Source organism: Scaptodrosophila lebanonensis, unplaced genomic scaffold (assembly GCF_003285725.1).
Source record: "Scaptodrosophila lebanonensis strain 11010-0011.00,11010-0021.00 unplaced genomic scaffold, SlebRS2 tig00000024-arrow-pilon, whole genome shotgun sequence".
Taxonomy (NCBI): domain Eukaryota; kingdom Metazoa; phylum Arthropoda; class Insecta; order Diptera; family Drosophilidae; genus Scaptodrosophila; species Scaptodrosophila lebanonensis.
In genome coordinates, this window is record NW_022060538.1 from 18,519,044 (window position 1) to 18,534,410 (window position 15,367).

Genomic DNA, 15,367 nt, shown 5'->3' on the forward strand with positions numbered 1-15,367 from the left:
AAGTGCAGTAATATTGAATGGCATTTAAGTGGTTCTGATCTGCTAACATATGTTGTACCTTTGAAATAATTTTATCTGGTCACATTATCTCTTTTGTAAAGTATATTGTTCTGAACTGCCCAACTAATTGGCTTTACAGACGTTTAGATTAGAGCATTGTAAGTATTAGAGCTGGCTAATTGACTGATTAACTGCTCAAATATTAACGTAAATGAGTTAAATAAACAAAAAAGCCTTAAAGAATTAAGTTGGTTGAGTTCACTTGTTTTTGTAAAGTGATGTATAATGAATTTTTTCTAAAAATAATGTATCGTTTTGCTGGTTATAAATGAAAAAGCCTTAAAGAATTAAGTTGGTGGAGTTCCCTTTTTTTGTGGAGTGGGGGTGGAGGTAGTTTTCGTTTTTTTCTCAAATCTGTTGTATACTGAATTTTTTCTAAAAATAATTTGTTATGGCAAATCTTACCTCGAAAGAAAACTTTGAAACACATTTATCTTGTATATTTTTAGTGTCTGATAATAAAAAAAGAAAATATATTACTCGTAAGATGTAAATATTGCTTTAGAAGAACTTGTTAAAGGTTAGTGGAATAGATGCAACTTAATAAAATGGCATCAAGAGTCTTTGCAGTAATTTGGAGTGAATTCAGTTTATTTAGCAAAGTAAAACTTTGTACTTATTTTAATTCTTATTTCTATTTTAACTTTATTTTAAAACACAAAAGTGTACTATTTATTGCAGCATCTTACATAACACGCAAAGTAAGGCTGGATAAAGAAATAATTCTTAAATAGGGAAAAGATTTATATCGACATAAACTTCATGACTCGTTAATGACTTTCCAAAAACATAATAGAAAACCAAAGTTCTAAAGGTCTACAAATTATATAAAAGTCAGTCATGTATCGTTTTGCTAGTTATTAAAAGGGTCCATCGTTAAGAGTCGACTAAAACATCTACAAAATCTAAAACATATTTTTAAATATAACTTTCAAACTTCATTCTAAAGTCTCATTTACAACATTGAAGTGAATTCAATTGAAAACAAACATTTTCTATCCACTACAAGTACATATCGATGCATTGAAGCCAATTTTATAAAACTAAAAATATATTTCTATTTTTATTCAAGACTTACAACTGACTTCTAGTCAGGTAGGTTCGACTTATTAGCATACAATTGTGCATAAGAAAATGTGTAATTGTAATACAAAGTTGCCTAGAAATTTGCTCTGTGAATAGTAATAACTAATATAACAGAAACGTCTTGTTATGACTCGTCTTTGTGTGCTTTAATTTAAATCTACATCGGTATAATCTTGAATTAGTATTTATTCGCTTTCAAGTTTGAATAATAGGTTCATTGGTCAGTCAGTAGTAATTATTAGTTTTAAAATTTCACAACTTTAAGGGCCGTATGATTTGAAATTCATTGAACTTTTCAAATCTGCATAACGCTAAGATCACTTAAAACTCAGTGGTTTTTATCAAACAAAGAAGTGGACGCCACAAAATCGCCTTTTAAATCTTTCTTTATGTTTATGCCTTTTTAATTAGCATCCAATTCACGGGCCTTTTGTCTGTAAGTATATATCAAGTTCTATTTCGTCATTTGATATGTGTCGCTCTCCAACGATTTTGCCACGCCTCTCCCATACCTCCCATATGTATTACGAACGCCTTTCGTGCGTCAATATCAAATGTAAATGCCCAATTTTGCATATCTCATAAAAAATGTTGAGTGACGTGTAAATTTATAAGCATGAGTGAGACGCACGACACGCACGCACTTTAAACAGTTCACCATTCAGGCAGGCAGGCAGTCAGTCAGAGAGTTAAAGGCAGTTAGGCAGACAGGCAGGCCACGCCCCTTTGCGGCTGCGCAACCGAAACCCCAACCATTCGATAAAGTTATCATTTATGCAAATATTTTTTGACAGTTTTCAAACTTAACCTGCTGCCGCAGTCGCTGGCAGCGATAGTCTGAGCATTTTCGCTGTCTAGCTCTGCCTGACTGCTCTGATTAACTAACGCCTTAGCAGTTTGATTGAAACGCTTAATTTTAATAAATACATATTTCATGGCGTATTTTACGGATCACCATATTATGCATACAGTCGAAGCAGCTTTCTGTATAAATGTGCCTTAAGTAGGTTAAAACGCAGGCGTTAACTGAGCTAAGCGCATCTAACAGCAGCAGCTGCTACCAGTGGGTTCTATTCATATGCTAAGCTACGCGGAGCAGCAGAGCGCATAATAAATAGGAGTATAGTCCGAAACATAACAAACTGTTAATGACTCACTAACTGTGGCCACAACGGCCGCTTGGCCGCTTAGCCGTCTAATAACATATCGACATGCAGCGCCAAACTCATTACAACTTTGGCCCCTGTGCTGAGTACGTGATTGTGTATGTTGGCCAAAGCAAACAGCCAGCAACTAATATGCAGTTAACCCACAAAAATGCCAGCGCAAAATATATAAGAGCGCACGGGCACTCGCGCTATTATTAAAAATTACAAACATAACGGCAACTGACAAACCCATGAGTCGACGGTCCGAGGCTCGCCTGGACAATGCGCCAAAGCCCAGGCGGCCGACCCATTCAAAGTGTAATTGATGACGAAAAAAAGAGATCAATCATATCATATGCGAGCGCATATCAATCACAGGCACGACAAAATGTAAACACAGCCCACACACACACACACACACACACACTCGAACGGCACCGACACCGGGCATACATGGCGCATGCGTAACTTGTGGCAATTTACAGCGAAGCCGCCGTGGCCGTAAGCCACAAAAGCAACATAAATATTGGCAGTAGCGTTGGCTGACAATCGAGGCGGGCGGGCGTTTACAATGCTTAACCTCGAGCGCGAGCTCAGCGTTTAAAAAAAAAAAGGCCGCGCTTAAATGTGCGTATGAGTAATATTTAGGTGCCCGTACCTTTAAACAGAAATGTGCCGATAATTACACAATGCAGCAAAACAAATCAAAACAACAGAAGTAATAACGCCAATCGCAGAACTATTAAGTTTATTAATATTATTGAGATTTATTATTCGATGTTGTACACAAATAAGACAAAGAATTTATTCTCTCTACATTTTTTCTCATCAGCATATCCGAGTATTTCCCATTACTGTTCTTAACTTGCAACCAAAGCTGGCATTCTTATAGTCACCTTTATAATGCCTTATTCAACAGCCTGAATGTCAAGTCCCTCTTCGTCTCCTTATTATTTATTATTTACTTTTTCCCCGTTTTTAAAATGTTGTTTATTTTTATAAATCATCTTTTTGGTAACATCTGTATCCAAGTTCTTTTATTTTTGATTCCTGCATATCTATTAGTGCATGCCACTTGTTGCACAGTGTAATGAGTCCGAAATTCCAATGATGCCAGGCAAACATCACTGCGCGGCTTCATAAACGAGTTTCATATTAATTGGCTTTTTCATAGTTACATTTTTGTTTGGCCAATTCGAACATTTTTATTTTTGGCTCAATGGTTTGTTCTACTTTTTTCCACTACGGCAAATTTCTAGACTTGATTTGCCTGTGGCTCCGAATGATAATAATGGACTTCGGGGGGGCAGGAGAGTCTTAGGCGGCGAGGCAAAGAAGCACTCGCATAGCATTAAATTGGCTTTGTATTACGCAGCGAAAAACGTTGACGCCCTTTCACGATGATAGACACTTGGGGCAAGTAGGAGAAAAGAGGAGCGGAGTGCCACAAATTGGCAATGCTCACGACAGGCAGGCAGGCAGCAAACGCCAGATGATATTGCCACTGCCCACGCCCAACTCTTTGTACTCGACAGACCTCATTTCATGCTGTCTGTGGAGCTGGAGCTGAGCTTGATGAACATTTTCATTGTTTGTTTTGATTAATTTTTTTAGAGCAAACAATTTTATTCCCATTCTTGTGGTAACACTAAGCTTCCGTTGTTAAATGCTTTGAATTAAAGCTTGATTTTTTCTTAAGCGATTCATGAATGAAACGAGCTGCACAATAAATTGGAGCAATGACATGCGCTGCCCACAAAAACAAAAACAACATCTTGTTCTTTTGTTGGACTGAGCTGAATGGGCGAAAACTTTCTTTTAGATTCAACACTGGTCTATATTGACTATCAGTGAGTTTAGACCCAACCACCTTTTATATCTTGGAATATTTGATTTAAAAAAAATGAAGAAGCTCTGATTTATTTGATTCAAATTCAAGAACTCTAACTTTAGTTAATTCTCAAAATTGGATGAATTCAATCAGTGTTGTAACTGATCAACTGTAAGTATTTTGTATATCTTTCCCAGATATGTATATAAAGGTCGTGCATTTATCACTGCTTCAGTTTTATAAAATAAAGTTGAAATTTCAGGGTAAAGCACGTTGTGGTCTCCAATTATGTTCTTATATTGTTATTTTTCTAATTTCGGAGAAATCTTAGAATTGCCTTGAATGGGTTGAACAAATTCCTGGTATACTTGTAGTTTTCTTGAAGCAGCCACAAAATTTGCTTCAGCATCTGAGACCAAATCACTGACAACTTCCTAATGCTGATACATATACATCAAATATAGCTGTGAATCCTTTAATCCACGATTCTTGGAACATTCTATTTGATAAGGTCCTGTATAGGCTACTACTAAAAGAATCGAAGCATACGTGCCTTTAGATTACTTATATTATTTAGAATTTAATAGAGATTTTGATGAAGGAGGCTTGGGGAATCAAATGCATTTCTGTACGATATTTTAGCGAAAAGGTTTTGTAATAAGGAACCCTCATAACAGAAATAGCGCAGAAATGTGTATAATTAAGTAATGCCAACTTCATTATTGCAAATATGTAATTATTGTTGGAAAAGCAGTTTCCCATATTACGAGCTAAGGTGGTAGATAACAATTTATGTTCATGGCCCGCTGAGATTTGGAAAATTATTAATACCATTTAAGACGCTGGCAGCTAAGAGATTTTTATTTTGCAGCGGCCAGCAAGGTTATGCGCCTTCCCTAAGGAAATACCAAGATGACATATATAGAGCACAGCTTGAGCGCAGCCATAAGAAACAACTCAATTAAAAACGCCACTGGCACGTAATTAATATTGAATAGATTATATATTCGCTGAAAAGGGAAGGGCTCAGTAGGAGTAAAGTAAAAGACAATAGTCGCGGACCGCCGTGCGTCTGTTCGCTTTAGAGTTTTATTGGAGACTGACACTTTTGCTATACATATTCTTTATGCTTACATTCGTATGCAACAGTGACAGATAACTTGTAGATAACATAAGATTATTATCTGCTTATATTAACATGCGTGCATTGGTACTTATGTTTGTATTGATTTTCAACACCCTTCCTCAATGCAAACATGTTTTACAAAAATTTTCAAATCAAATTTAACAGCTTTGTAAAATGAACATGCTTCGCTTTAGGGAGATTTTTCGTTAAAATATCAGCTATCATTTCATTGGTTGATGTATACTGTAAAACAATTTGTTCTTCGTTTACAACCTGTCTTGCAAAATGATATCTAATATCAATATGCTTTGTTCTTTCATGGTGTACAGGATTCTTAGCTAATTGTTGAGCACTTAAATTATCGCCATGAAGAATAGTTGGAGTACTCGAGTCACCGCAGCCAATCTCCACTATAAGACGCCGTAGGTATATGGCCTCCTTACACGCAGTTGAAAGAGCCATATACTCCGCCTCCGTGCTGCTAAGTGCCACGCTGCGTTGCTTTTCAGATCGCCAGGATATGGGTCCTCCAGCCAAGTAGTATACATAGCCAGTATACGACTTGCGATCGATGCGGTCGCCACCCCAGTCTGCATCCACATAGCCGGTAAGGGGTTGTCCACACTCTTTGTAGTGCAACTTCAGGTCCACAGTTGACGCCAGGTATCGAAGCACATGTTTTACACCCACTAGGTGCTCTGCATGCGGATCTTGATTCCGTTGAGCTAACTTGGCAACGGAATGCAATATGTCTGGCCTTGTTGTAAGCGCCAGCCACATTAACTCGCCAATTGAAGACTGGTAGGATGCAATGTCAACCTTTTGACAATGCTCGCTGGTACATATCACTTGGAAACCAGCATCCAGTGGGGTCGCTGTAGGTCTACAGGTCTCGCATCCATGTTCACGCAATATGTCTTTGATGTATTGCGAATTGCTTAGCGAAATTTCGCCAAGCTCACCGTCGCGCTGCACTTCCATGCCAAGGAACAAATGCAGCTCTCCCTTGTCAACACATTCAAACGATGTTGTAATGGCTGACTTGATGTTGGCCAAGTCCTCTTTTGATCGGCATGCTATAATTATATCATCAACATAAACAAGGATTAATGATAAGTCACCTCTTCCGTTCCTTTTGTAAAGACACGGTTCATTTTCACATGCTACAAAATCTATGCCTTGTAGTACACAATCGAGCTTGGAGTTCCACTCGCGCCCCGACTGCTTCAATCCATATATTGCCTTTTTAAGCAATAAAGCCTTACTTGGATTATTGGGATCTGTGTATCCCTGTGGCTGCTTCATATAAACAGTTTCATGCAGGTCGCTATTCAAATAGGCGGTACACACATCTATCTGGTGAAGGTACAGCTTCAATTCCGCTGCTAACGCCAAAATAAACCGCACGGTTTCCAATCTGCAAACGGGTGAGAACGTCTCTACATAGTTCACGCCATACTTCTGGGAGCACCCTTTAGCAACGAGTCGTGCCTTGAAACGTTCGACTTTTCCATCAGAGTCACGTTTCAGGCTGTATACCCACTTGCAACCAACTGCTCGCTGATCTTTTGGTAAATCAGCCATCTGCCAGGTTTCGTTTGATTGTAGTGCCTGATATTCCTTTTGCATCGCCTCTTGCCAGAATACTGCATGTGTGCTACCAACGGCCTGATCATAGGATGTCGGAACCATTACGTCACTAGCAACCAATGCTCCAAGCACATTGTATTGCTTTCTTGGACGACCAGGTTTACCATTTCGAACAATTTTAGGCCGGCCTGGCCCAATCTTCACAGTATCCTCGTCAGAGTCTTCTTTTTCGACTGCACTCTCATATGCGTTGGAGCTGCTGTCGTCAGAACTGTGCTCACTGTCATCGTCGTCGATGCTTCTGTCACCATCCGTGTGAGTGACATGCTCTTGAACCTCGCATGCAGGAAAATCTACCGTAACGGTATCTTCATTGGTATGACCACCACAACGCTCATCAAATAGAATGTCTCGTTTTTCGACAATCGTCCTCGTCTCTGGGTCGTATAACCGATAGCCTTTGGCTGCTACCGAATACCCAACCATACGGTACTCATGCCCTTTGGGTTTGAATTTGCCTTTACGGGGACCCTTTGCAAGTGCAACTGCAATGGAACCAAAAACTTTTAGATGGCTAACACAGGGTTTCTTACCTGTCCACGCTTCCATTGGAGTCAGGTTGTTCAGTGCACTGGTAGGTGATCTGTTTCTTATGTATACTGCTGTGTTGACTGCTTCGGCCCACAAAGACTCGCCTAGGCCCGACTGCACCAATAAGCATCTGGACATCTCCGTTAATGTCCGGTTTGCTCTTTCCGCCACGCCGTTCTGCTGCGGAGTATAAGCCACGGTCAATTGCCTTGCAATACCATGGTGTTTCAGGAAACCGTTGAATGTTGTGTTGACAAACTCGCCTCCATTGTCGGTTCGAATACATTTGAGCTTTTTATCTGTTTGCCGTTCAACCAAGTTTTTAAATTCGACGAACTTACTGAACACTTCATCTTTCTTCCGCAAAAAATAAACAAATATACGCCTGGACTTGTCATCGATGAAGGTCAGAAAGTATTTGGATCCAGCAAGTGACTTCGTGTCGAATGGGCCGCATACATCAGCATGAACCAGTTCCAACAGCTCTTCGGCACGGTTAGTGCTTACCTTTGGGAATGGCTGTACATGTATTTTGCTTAGCATACACGTTTTGCAATTCAAGTTGTCTGGGAAAACAACCTTTCCAATACCACGCACTAGCTCTTTGCTGATCACTTCCTTCAGACTGGTAAAATTTAAATGGCCATAACGCTTATGCCACAATGTACCATCTGATTCAGTTGCGGAATAACACCTATTTTGTTTGCCTTGAAACATATAAAGGTTCCCAACTTTATTCGCTTTCAGTATACACTCGCCGTTTTGTATAACTTTAGCAAAATGTGGCCCAAAATGTATAACATTGTTCTTTTGCACTGACCGGCTGACGGACATAAAGTTGCCATTCATTTTCGGTACATACAGTACATCTGACAACACCAAGGTACAAAGTTCTGTCTGTAACTTCACCTCTCCTCTGCCTTCGGCCTTCAGGAAACCAGCGTCAGCTAAACCGATCATTTCAGTGTGCGCAATAAATTTTGAAAATAACGTCTTATCGCAACACATATGGCTTGTTGCTCCGCTGTCCAGACACCACATGTTGTTCTCTATCTTTCCAACGTCCAACGCATTTAACAAGCTGCTCTGCTTTTCCATCTCTTTCTTTGTCGATTGCTTTTTCCCTTCACCGCGAATTTTCTCACGCTTGCACTGTGCCTTGTAGTGCCCTTTTTCGCCGCAGTTGTAGCAAACGACGATTTTTGAATTCCTTTTTGAATTCGCTTTGGAATGCGCGACGATCTGCTGCGTAGCTATAAATGCTCTTGCATTCTCGCTCTCTCCATCTGCATTGCCTCTGCGCTCTCCCTCTTCCATCAGCTTGATACATAACACATCAAATGACGGTAAATTGTCACGCGTCTCAATGGCGACGACAAAATTTTCGTATGGTTCGGGCAAGCTTGACAACAACACGATTGTTTTTAACTCATCATTTAATTCGATGCCAACTGTACACAAACCATCCAGAATTTCGTTAAATTCGTGTATGTAACTTGAAATGCTTTGGCCTTGAAACATGCGTTTGCCTAGCAATTTCTTGTACAGCGACACTTTCCGTACAGGTCCACTCGGCTGATGAACGTCCTTTAACTTTTTCCATGCCTCGTACGAAGTGTTGCAATTTTTAATGAAGCCCAATTGTGAAGCTTTTACACTTAGCGTTATAATTGCTAATGCCTTTTCATCTTTTGGCCTTGAACTCTCAGTATTACTAGGTTCAGCACCTGATGCCACACTCCACAATTCCGCGTGCACTAAGACAGATCGCATCTGTATGCTCCATGAGTCATAGTTATGCTCTTCCAATTTGTCTATTTGATATAGCGCACTCATTTTTTAAATGTTATATTTCTTGAGTCACCAAACGATTACTATTTCACAATACTTTGAACTTCTCCTATGAGCCTATATGCCCTGGGCCCATAACCTATTGAATAGATTATATATTCGCTGAAAAGGGAAGGGCTCAGTAGGAGTAAAGTAAAAGACAATAGTCGCGGACCGCCGTGCGTCTGTTCGCTTTAGAGTTTTATTGGAGACTGACACTTTTGCTATACATATTCTTTATGCTTACATTCGTATGCAACAGTGACAGATAACTTGTAGATAACATAAGATTATTATCTGCTTATATTAACATGCGTGCATTGGTACTTATGTTTGTATTGATTTTCAACAATTAATACAACAAACAAAAAGTTGGCAAAACTTGGAAAAACGTACACTCGTACATAAAAAACCAAACTCCAAATAAGTTCAACAAATGTCAAGCTGAAAACTTTAGGCAATAAATCTTTTTTGGACGTCATTTAATTGCACACTCTGCAGAAGAAGAAGCGGCGGCTATACATATACTATATAGCCATATGCCAGATGAAGAAAGAAAAACACTTGTGCATGTTGCCAATGTGGCTATGTTGTTGTTGCAATTGTTGCAATTGTTGGTGTTGTCGCTGTCTTGTTGGCTCAGTTGACCTTTATTTCATAGGAAAACGTCGCCGGCACAGAGCAAAATGCGATGTCTGCATTTCGTAGATAGAGAGTGAGAGAGAGAGACAGAGAGAGAGAGAGAGAGAGGAAAGAACCAGTTGGCTGTCTGGCAGTCTGGCTGCCCGGCTGGCTGTCATTGCCGGCATTTGTTGCTGTTGTTGTCGTGCCAAAGCCGCTGCAACAACTACAGAAGAAGAAAAAAACGCCGTTAAAGTCATTTTGCATCATTAGTATGATATGTATGTGCGCCTGCACTCGTATTGGTGTTGATTTGTGTCCAACGACGACGTCAGCGGCAGCGTCAGCGTCGACGTCGACGCGTTGTGGCCGACTGTGAGAATTACAAATGCGCATGTAAATAGCATTATGCCGACATAGAGCGCACACATATTTTTCAACATTTAATTTCCACCTTGACTTTGATAGGCCATGCCATATAATGCCTCCAATGCAGCCCCCGCCACATGGTCACTGGTATCTCTCTCTTTCTTTATACAGTCGAACATGCCTAAATCGAATCAGCAAACAAGTATCAATAAAATTAATTCCCCATAGGGTAACTTTTCAGTACTGAAACCTTAAAGTTAACATACTAACTATACTCATTGCTCACTCTATTCCCTCACCAGCATAAAATATTGCTATACAAGTAGTTTATATATACTAAAAAAATAATTAATAAAACTCATTAAGCTGAACTCCTCATTTTTCATATTACTCCAATTCTAATATGTTACTTATTTTTGTGAAATGGTTTCGATATTAATTGGACAATTGGCGTGTAATTTATGTCGTTAACAAAATTTTTAAAATAAGCAAATAAGTTACGATATATGTACATAAGTACTAATGGTGTTAAAGATATAGAGATGAGCTCTGCTGAACGGCATCCCTCATCTCCAACAGACAGTTAATTATACTCAGTACATATAGAAGCGTTATAGCTAATAGAATTCTATATATACACCTATTCTTTTTCTTTATCTTGAGTGACTATAAGTTCCCCTGCAATACCTAATACGCTACTTAAGCATCGGAAAATTGCATACCTTTACATTCTTTGGTGGTGATGTATTTCTTAAAATTCGAGAACTCTTCCTATATTAGTCAATAAATTCCCTTGCGCACAAAAACAATATTTTTGAACAAATTTTCTTTATATGCCATACCATATTTTCAGACTTTATGAAATAATTTTCACATTTCACAAATAAGATTAAAAGAAATAGATTTGAAATTGAACTTGTTTTAAAATTGCAAAATTTTAAATGCAATTTAAAATTTTTGTTTGTTTTTAAATTGTAAAATTTCCAAAATAATAAGTAACACATACGTACTTGAATAACAATCGTCAAATTTACATTTGGCAATCAAATAATTAATAAATAATTATATCGAATAATTGGAATGGACCACAAAAGATATATTCTTTCAATGACATCCACATTTCTCTCACACCTGCCCAGCTAGTTAGGAGAAATTCAAACGTTTTCAAATTGCAGCTAACGAGGCTCCACTGTATCTTCCATTTGCCGCCTGTTCTGGCTTCTCTCTGCCCAAGCCCATGCATGTGCTTGCATGCGCTGTAAATTAGCGGCAGTTTGTGACCCGGTGTCGATGTATTGGCATATTTTATCGCTAAATGCATCATTAGACAATTTGATTTACGACGGCAGCAGCGACACGTGCACAGCTCAATGCGTCATAATGCAGGCACTTTAGCACAATTGCCCGTATATGTATACATGTGTGTATTTGTGTGAGTGTTTGGATGTCTGTGTGTGTATTTGTGAGTGAGAGAAATTGGTTGGTTTTGGGGCGCATAATCATCGACAGCGCCAAGTTTATTGACATGCAAATGCTGTAAATATTTGCCAGGCCAGCGTCAATGGCCAGCAGCAAATGGCAATAACAACAACAACAACAGAAACAACAACAACTACACCAAACAAACTAAAAAAAATTAACAACAACTGGCAACAAGACCAGCAACAACAACAACAGCAACAACAGTTGGCAGCAGTTGAGTGCAACTACATGCAATTGCCAAATGAAATTCAATTAAAATTGAAAACATGCGCAGAATGTATGAAATATTTCCAAGTACGCCAAGCGGGCCCAACAATTTAATTAAAAATTTGCGTTATTACCATAAAATTTAGTCAAAAAATGGCCAAAACAATCTGCTTGTGCTTGCAACAACGGCAGGCAGCAATAGCGGCAACATTGTCTGTTGCATTTTGGCCAGCAGCGCTTTTTCGGCCAAGTTATTGCGTTTGAATTCGAATAAAGTCAAAACGAGATCGCAGCAAGTGGCACGCAATGTGACGGCGTCAGGCGGCAGCGGCTACAGAAACAGAAACAGCAAACAGCAGCTACGTGCCTGCCACAGCTAATGCTACAACGGCATCAGTAGACTGCTCGTACTCCAGCAAACAGTAACGGCTACTGTGCGTCGTCGCTGATGCGTATCTAGCAATAGCTGCCGCAACGGCTGCGGCAACGGCGGTAACGGCGGCTACTTGGACAATTGCATTTATGGCGGCGGGCGCGCTCTGCTGGCAAATCAAACATTTTAAATGAAGTGATTAAAATCTGCTGGCCACTCTTGCCATTTACGCATGCGCACTCTGCACAGTTACACTTTGCAATGCAATCATCGCAATCAGCGCCAGGCAAGGTAAGCCAAATGGCCAGTCGGAGGCAGATAGAGGCAGGCCGGCATCGTGTATCTTTTAATTCAATCATTTTTCTCACAGCTACCCGCGCCTGTCCCACATGAATCATCCATACACACACACACACATACGCACGCATACACACACAAATGACATCATTAGCCCAGCCTTACAGTTCCGCATTTACACTACAATTCACACGGCAGCACTAAAGTTACAAAATGTAAATAATAAGTATACGCACAGTTGTAAATTCGTTGCGTATACGACGCGTGTGTCATTAGAATAAGCAAACACAATGGAATCAATGTCTTTATTTACATCACACACTTCCATATTCAAAGGGCTAAGGCAACAAGTTTATCGGTTTTATGGAAAACTTTGTGAGCTTAATGTGAAATAGTTATTATTCCTCAAAAAAATATGTCAAATATTTAATGACTGACCATAACTAAATATAATTATAAATTAAATATAATTTAATTTTGAACGTCGTTCTTATTACATTTTAAAAAGCTGCTAAGCTTTCTATAGCCGTATGAAGACAACTTAACAATGGGGACAATTAAAATAAAAGGTCAGCAGAGAGTTGAAGTTACTTGGAAAAAAAAACTGTTCAGGTGATTAAAAAGCATCTGTTTAAAAGCAATACATTAACAACCAAGATGACAAACCAAGATGAACATGGATGAAAATCTTAAGCACAGTTGCTTTTTATTTTTCATAAATATTGTATAAAATGCATAGAGCTTAGTGATTTTCATTATTATTGATCAGTTTTCTGTGCTACATCGTTTGTGATTTCTCAATTTTCTGTCTTTTTCTCATAGCTTTGACTACGATTTAATTATAATAATAAATAAAGCTAATCGGTATTTTTAATATAATATTGATTTTATACATATAGTGTACTAAAATCTTTTCTGTTCTCGCCAAAGGGTTAATCGAGACATTTTGTAGCAAGAATGAGCTTGCTGAAAAAAGGAAATTGCTCGAATTGCTCGCTTTTAAAAATATTCGTTTCAAATCTTTCTTCAATAATATATTTTTCGTAATCTTATTGCATAATGTCCAGTATTCAAGCCCGATTCATAAAAGGCCATAATTCACATTCTGAACGGATTATTTTCTCAGCACTTTTTAATATGTGTCTTATCATTATGATAAGCTTATCTCAATTCAGCAATCGACTGTTTTATTCCAAGAACATTGAGTAAATACTGAAAATCAAACAAATGAGCAAGAATTTAATGTATAATTATTTCACTAATAAATCCTAAATTGACAAGGCAAGAGCGAGCATGTATTGCTGTTTGTGTGCAATACTCGCAATTGATGTGATCGACAAAGAGAAGAAACAGATTCAAAATATTAGTGACAATTAGGAACCTGTTCACGTCAGTTAAATTAATTAAGCAATTGAGATAAAACAGAACGTCCTTAAGCCAGTCTATGTTTAACTACACAATTTGACAATCTCTGGATGAACATCGAACCTAAGAGAAGTTTAAGCCACACGTATGTATTCATTGAAAATCTTCTTACATTCCAGTGTATTGCCCATTCGTGGTTGCACCTTCTATATACGAGTATTTACAATTTTGGGGGCAAACATTAAAATAGCGGACAAGAAGTGCTTAGGTAAGTGCAGGGGTGTGCGTGCGTTTGTTTTTATGGAACACCCACAGCTGGGCAAATAGAGCGCTCGGACCGCAGCGTTGAGGTTGACGCGCAGCAATTAGAGACGCGTCGTCGCGGTGGCAAGTGACCGTCGGCTGGTCATACATTGTAGCTGGTTATTTATGCGCTTGTTTGCCTTTTGAGACAACACTCTCGTCGATGGCCGATTGTCATTGATTTATGCCACTAATTGCTATTCATCGCTCCGTAGGTGGCCCAGCAAGCGGCCACATATACAAGTAGACGAAGTATCGGCAATGTTTGCGGTATCAATGGCTGTGGCGGCTTTGGCGGCTGTGCCGGCGGCGGCAGCCTGTTCTAAATTGCCAGGGCAGCCAAATGGCGTGCGTTGATCGCATAAATCACATGGGCAACAAAAGCGGCGCTGCCAACAAATGGTCTAACAAAAGCAAAGAGTGTCCACTGCTGGATGCTGGTAGCCGCACGCTGAATACAGAAACCGTTTAAAAGCGCCTAATGATTTGTTTATACCTCAGCGGAGCTTCAGCATCAGCCGATGTGTGTTATGGTTCGTTTAATTTTCTTGTTTATTGTTGATTTTGGGCCCTGTTGTTTGATTCGTTTTATGGCCACGGCTGCTGCTGATACTACTGCTGCTGTTCTACGCCTACGCATAGATATGAGTTCCTACAGATTTGTCTCATGTCAGAATAAATTTGTCTTAATTGATTTTAAATTTGACTATTTTTAATAGTTTTCGGGCCGAAAGCAAAATTTGTTCGAAACATGGTCAAAACATTTAAATCGAAACAAGAAGTTATTGTTTTCCGCCTTTATGGCAACCCATACCTAATGAGACAGAGGCACGTAAAACGAGTCCATTCTTGGCTCAATCTTCAGTGCGCTACACATGGCGCTGGATTGAATGAATATGCATGCCTAAATTGTTAATTCAATTAACTAGCTCAAAAGACCAGATATAATTTATTTGAGAAAATTGTATGTAAAGTAGATCGTAAACATTTCCTATAAGCCACAGGTGGGCAGGTATTCACATTCCTAGCCACTATACTACATGCCATATAAACACGAATGACATTTGCTTAAATTTGAAAAATGTTTT

The 15,367-nt window shown here is 39.0% G+C and overlaps 1 protein-coding gene across 1 annotated transcript in view; it reads left to right on the top strand.

Moving 5' to 3' along the window:
* Positions 1-14,605, top strand: part of LOC115620476 (chymotrypsin-1-like) — a 38,524-nt gene extending 23,919 nt beyond the window's left edge. The window contains exon 2 of the mRNA XM_030513708.1: positions 14,495-14,605. Within this exon, the coding sequence (XP_030369568.1) occupies positions 14,495-14,605 (111 nt within the window). The remainder of the gene's footprint in view (positions 1-14,494) is intronic.
* The last annotated feature ends 762 nt before the right edge of the window (positions 14,606-15,367 follow it).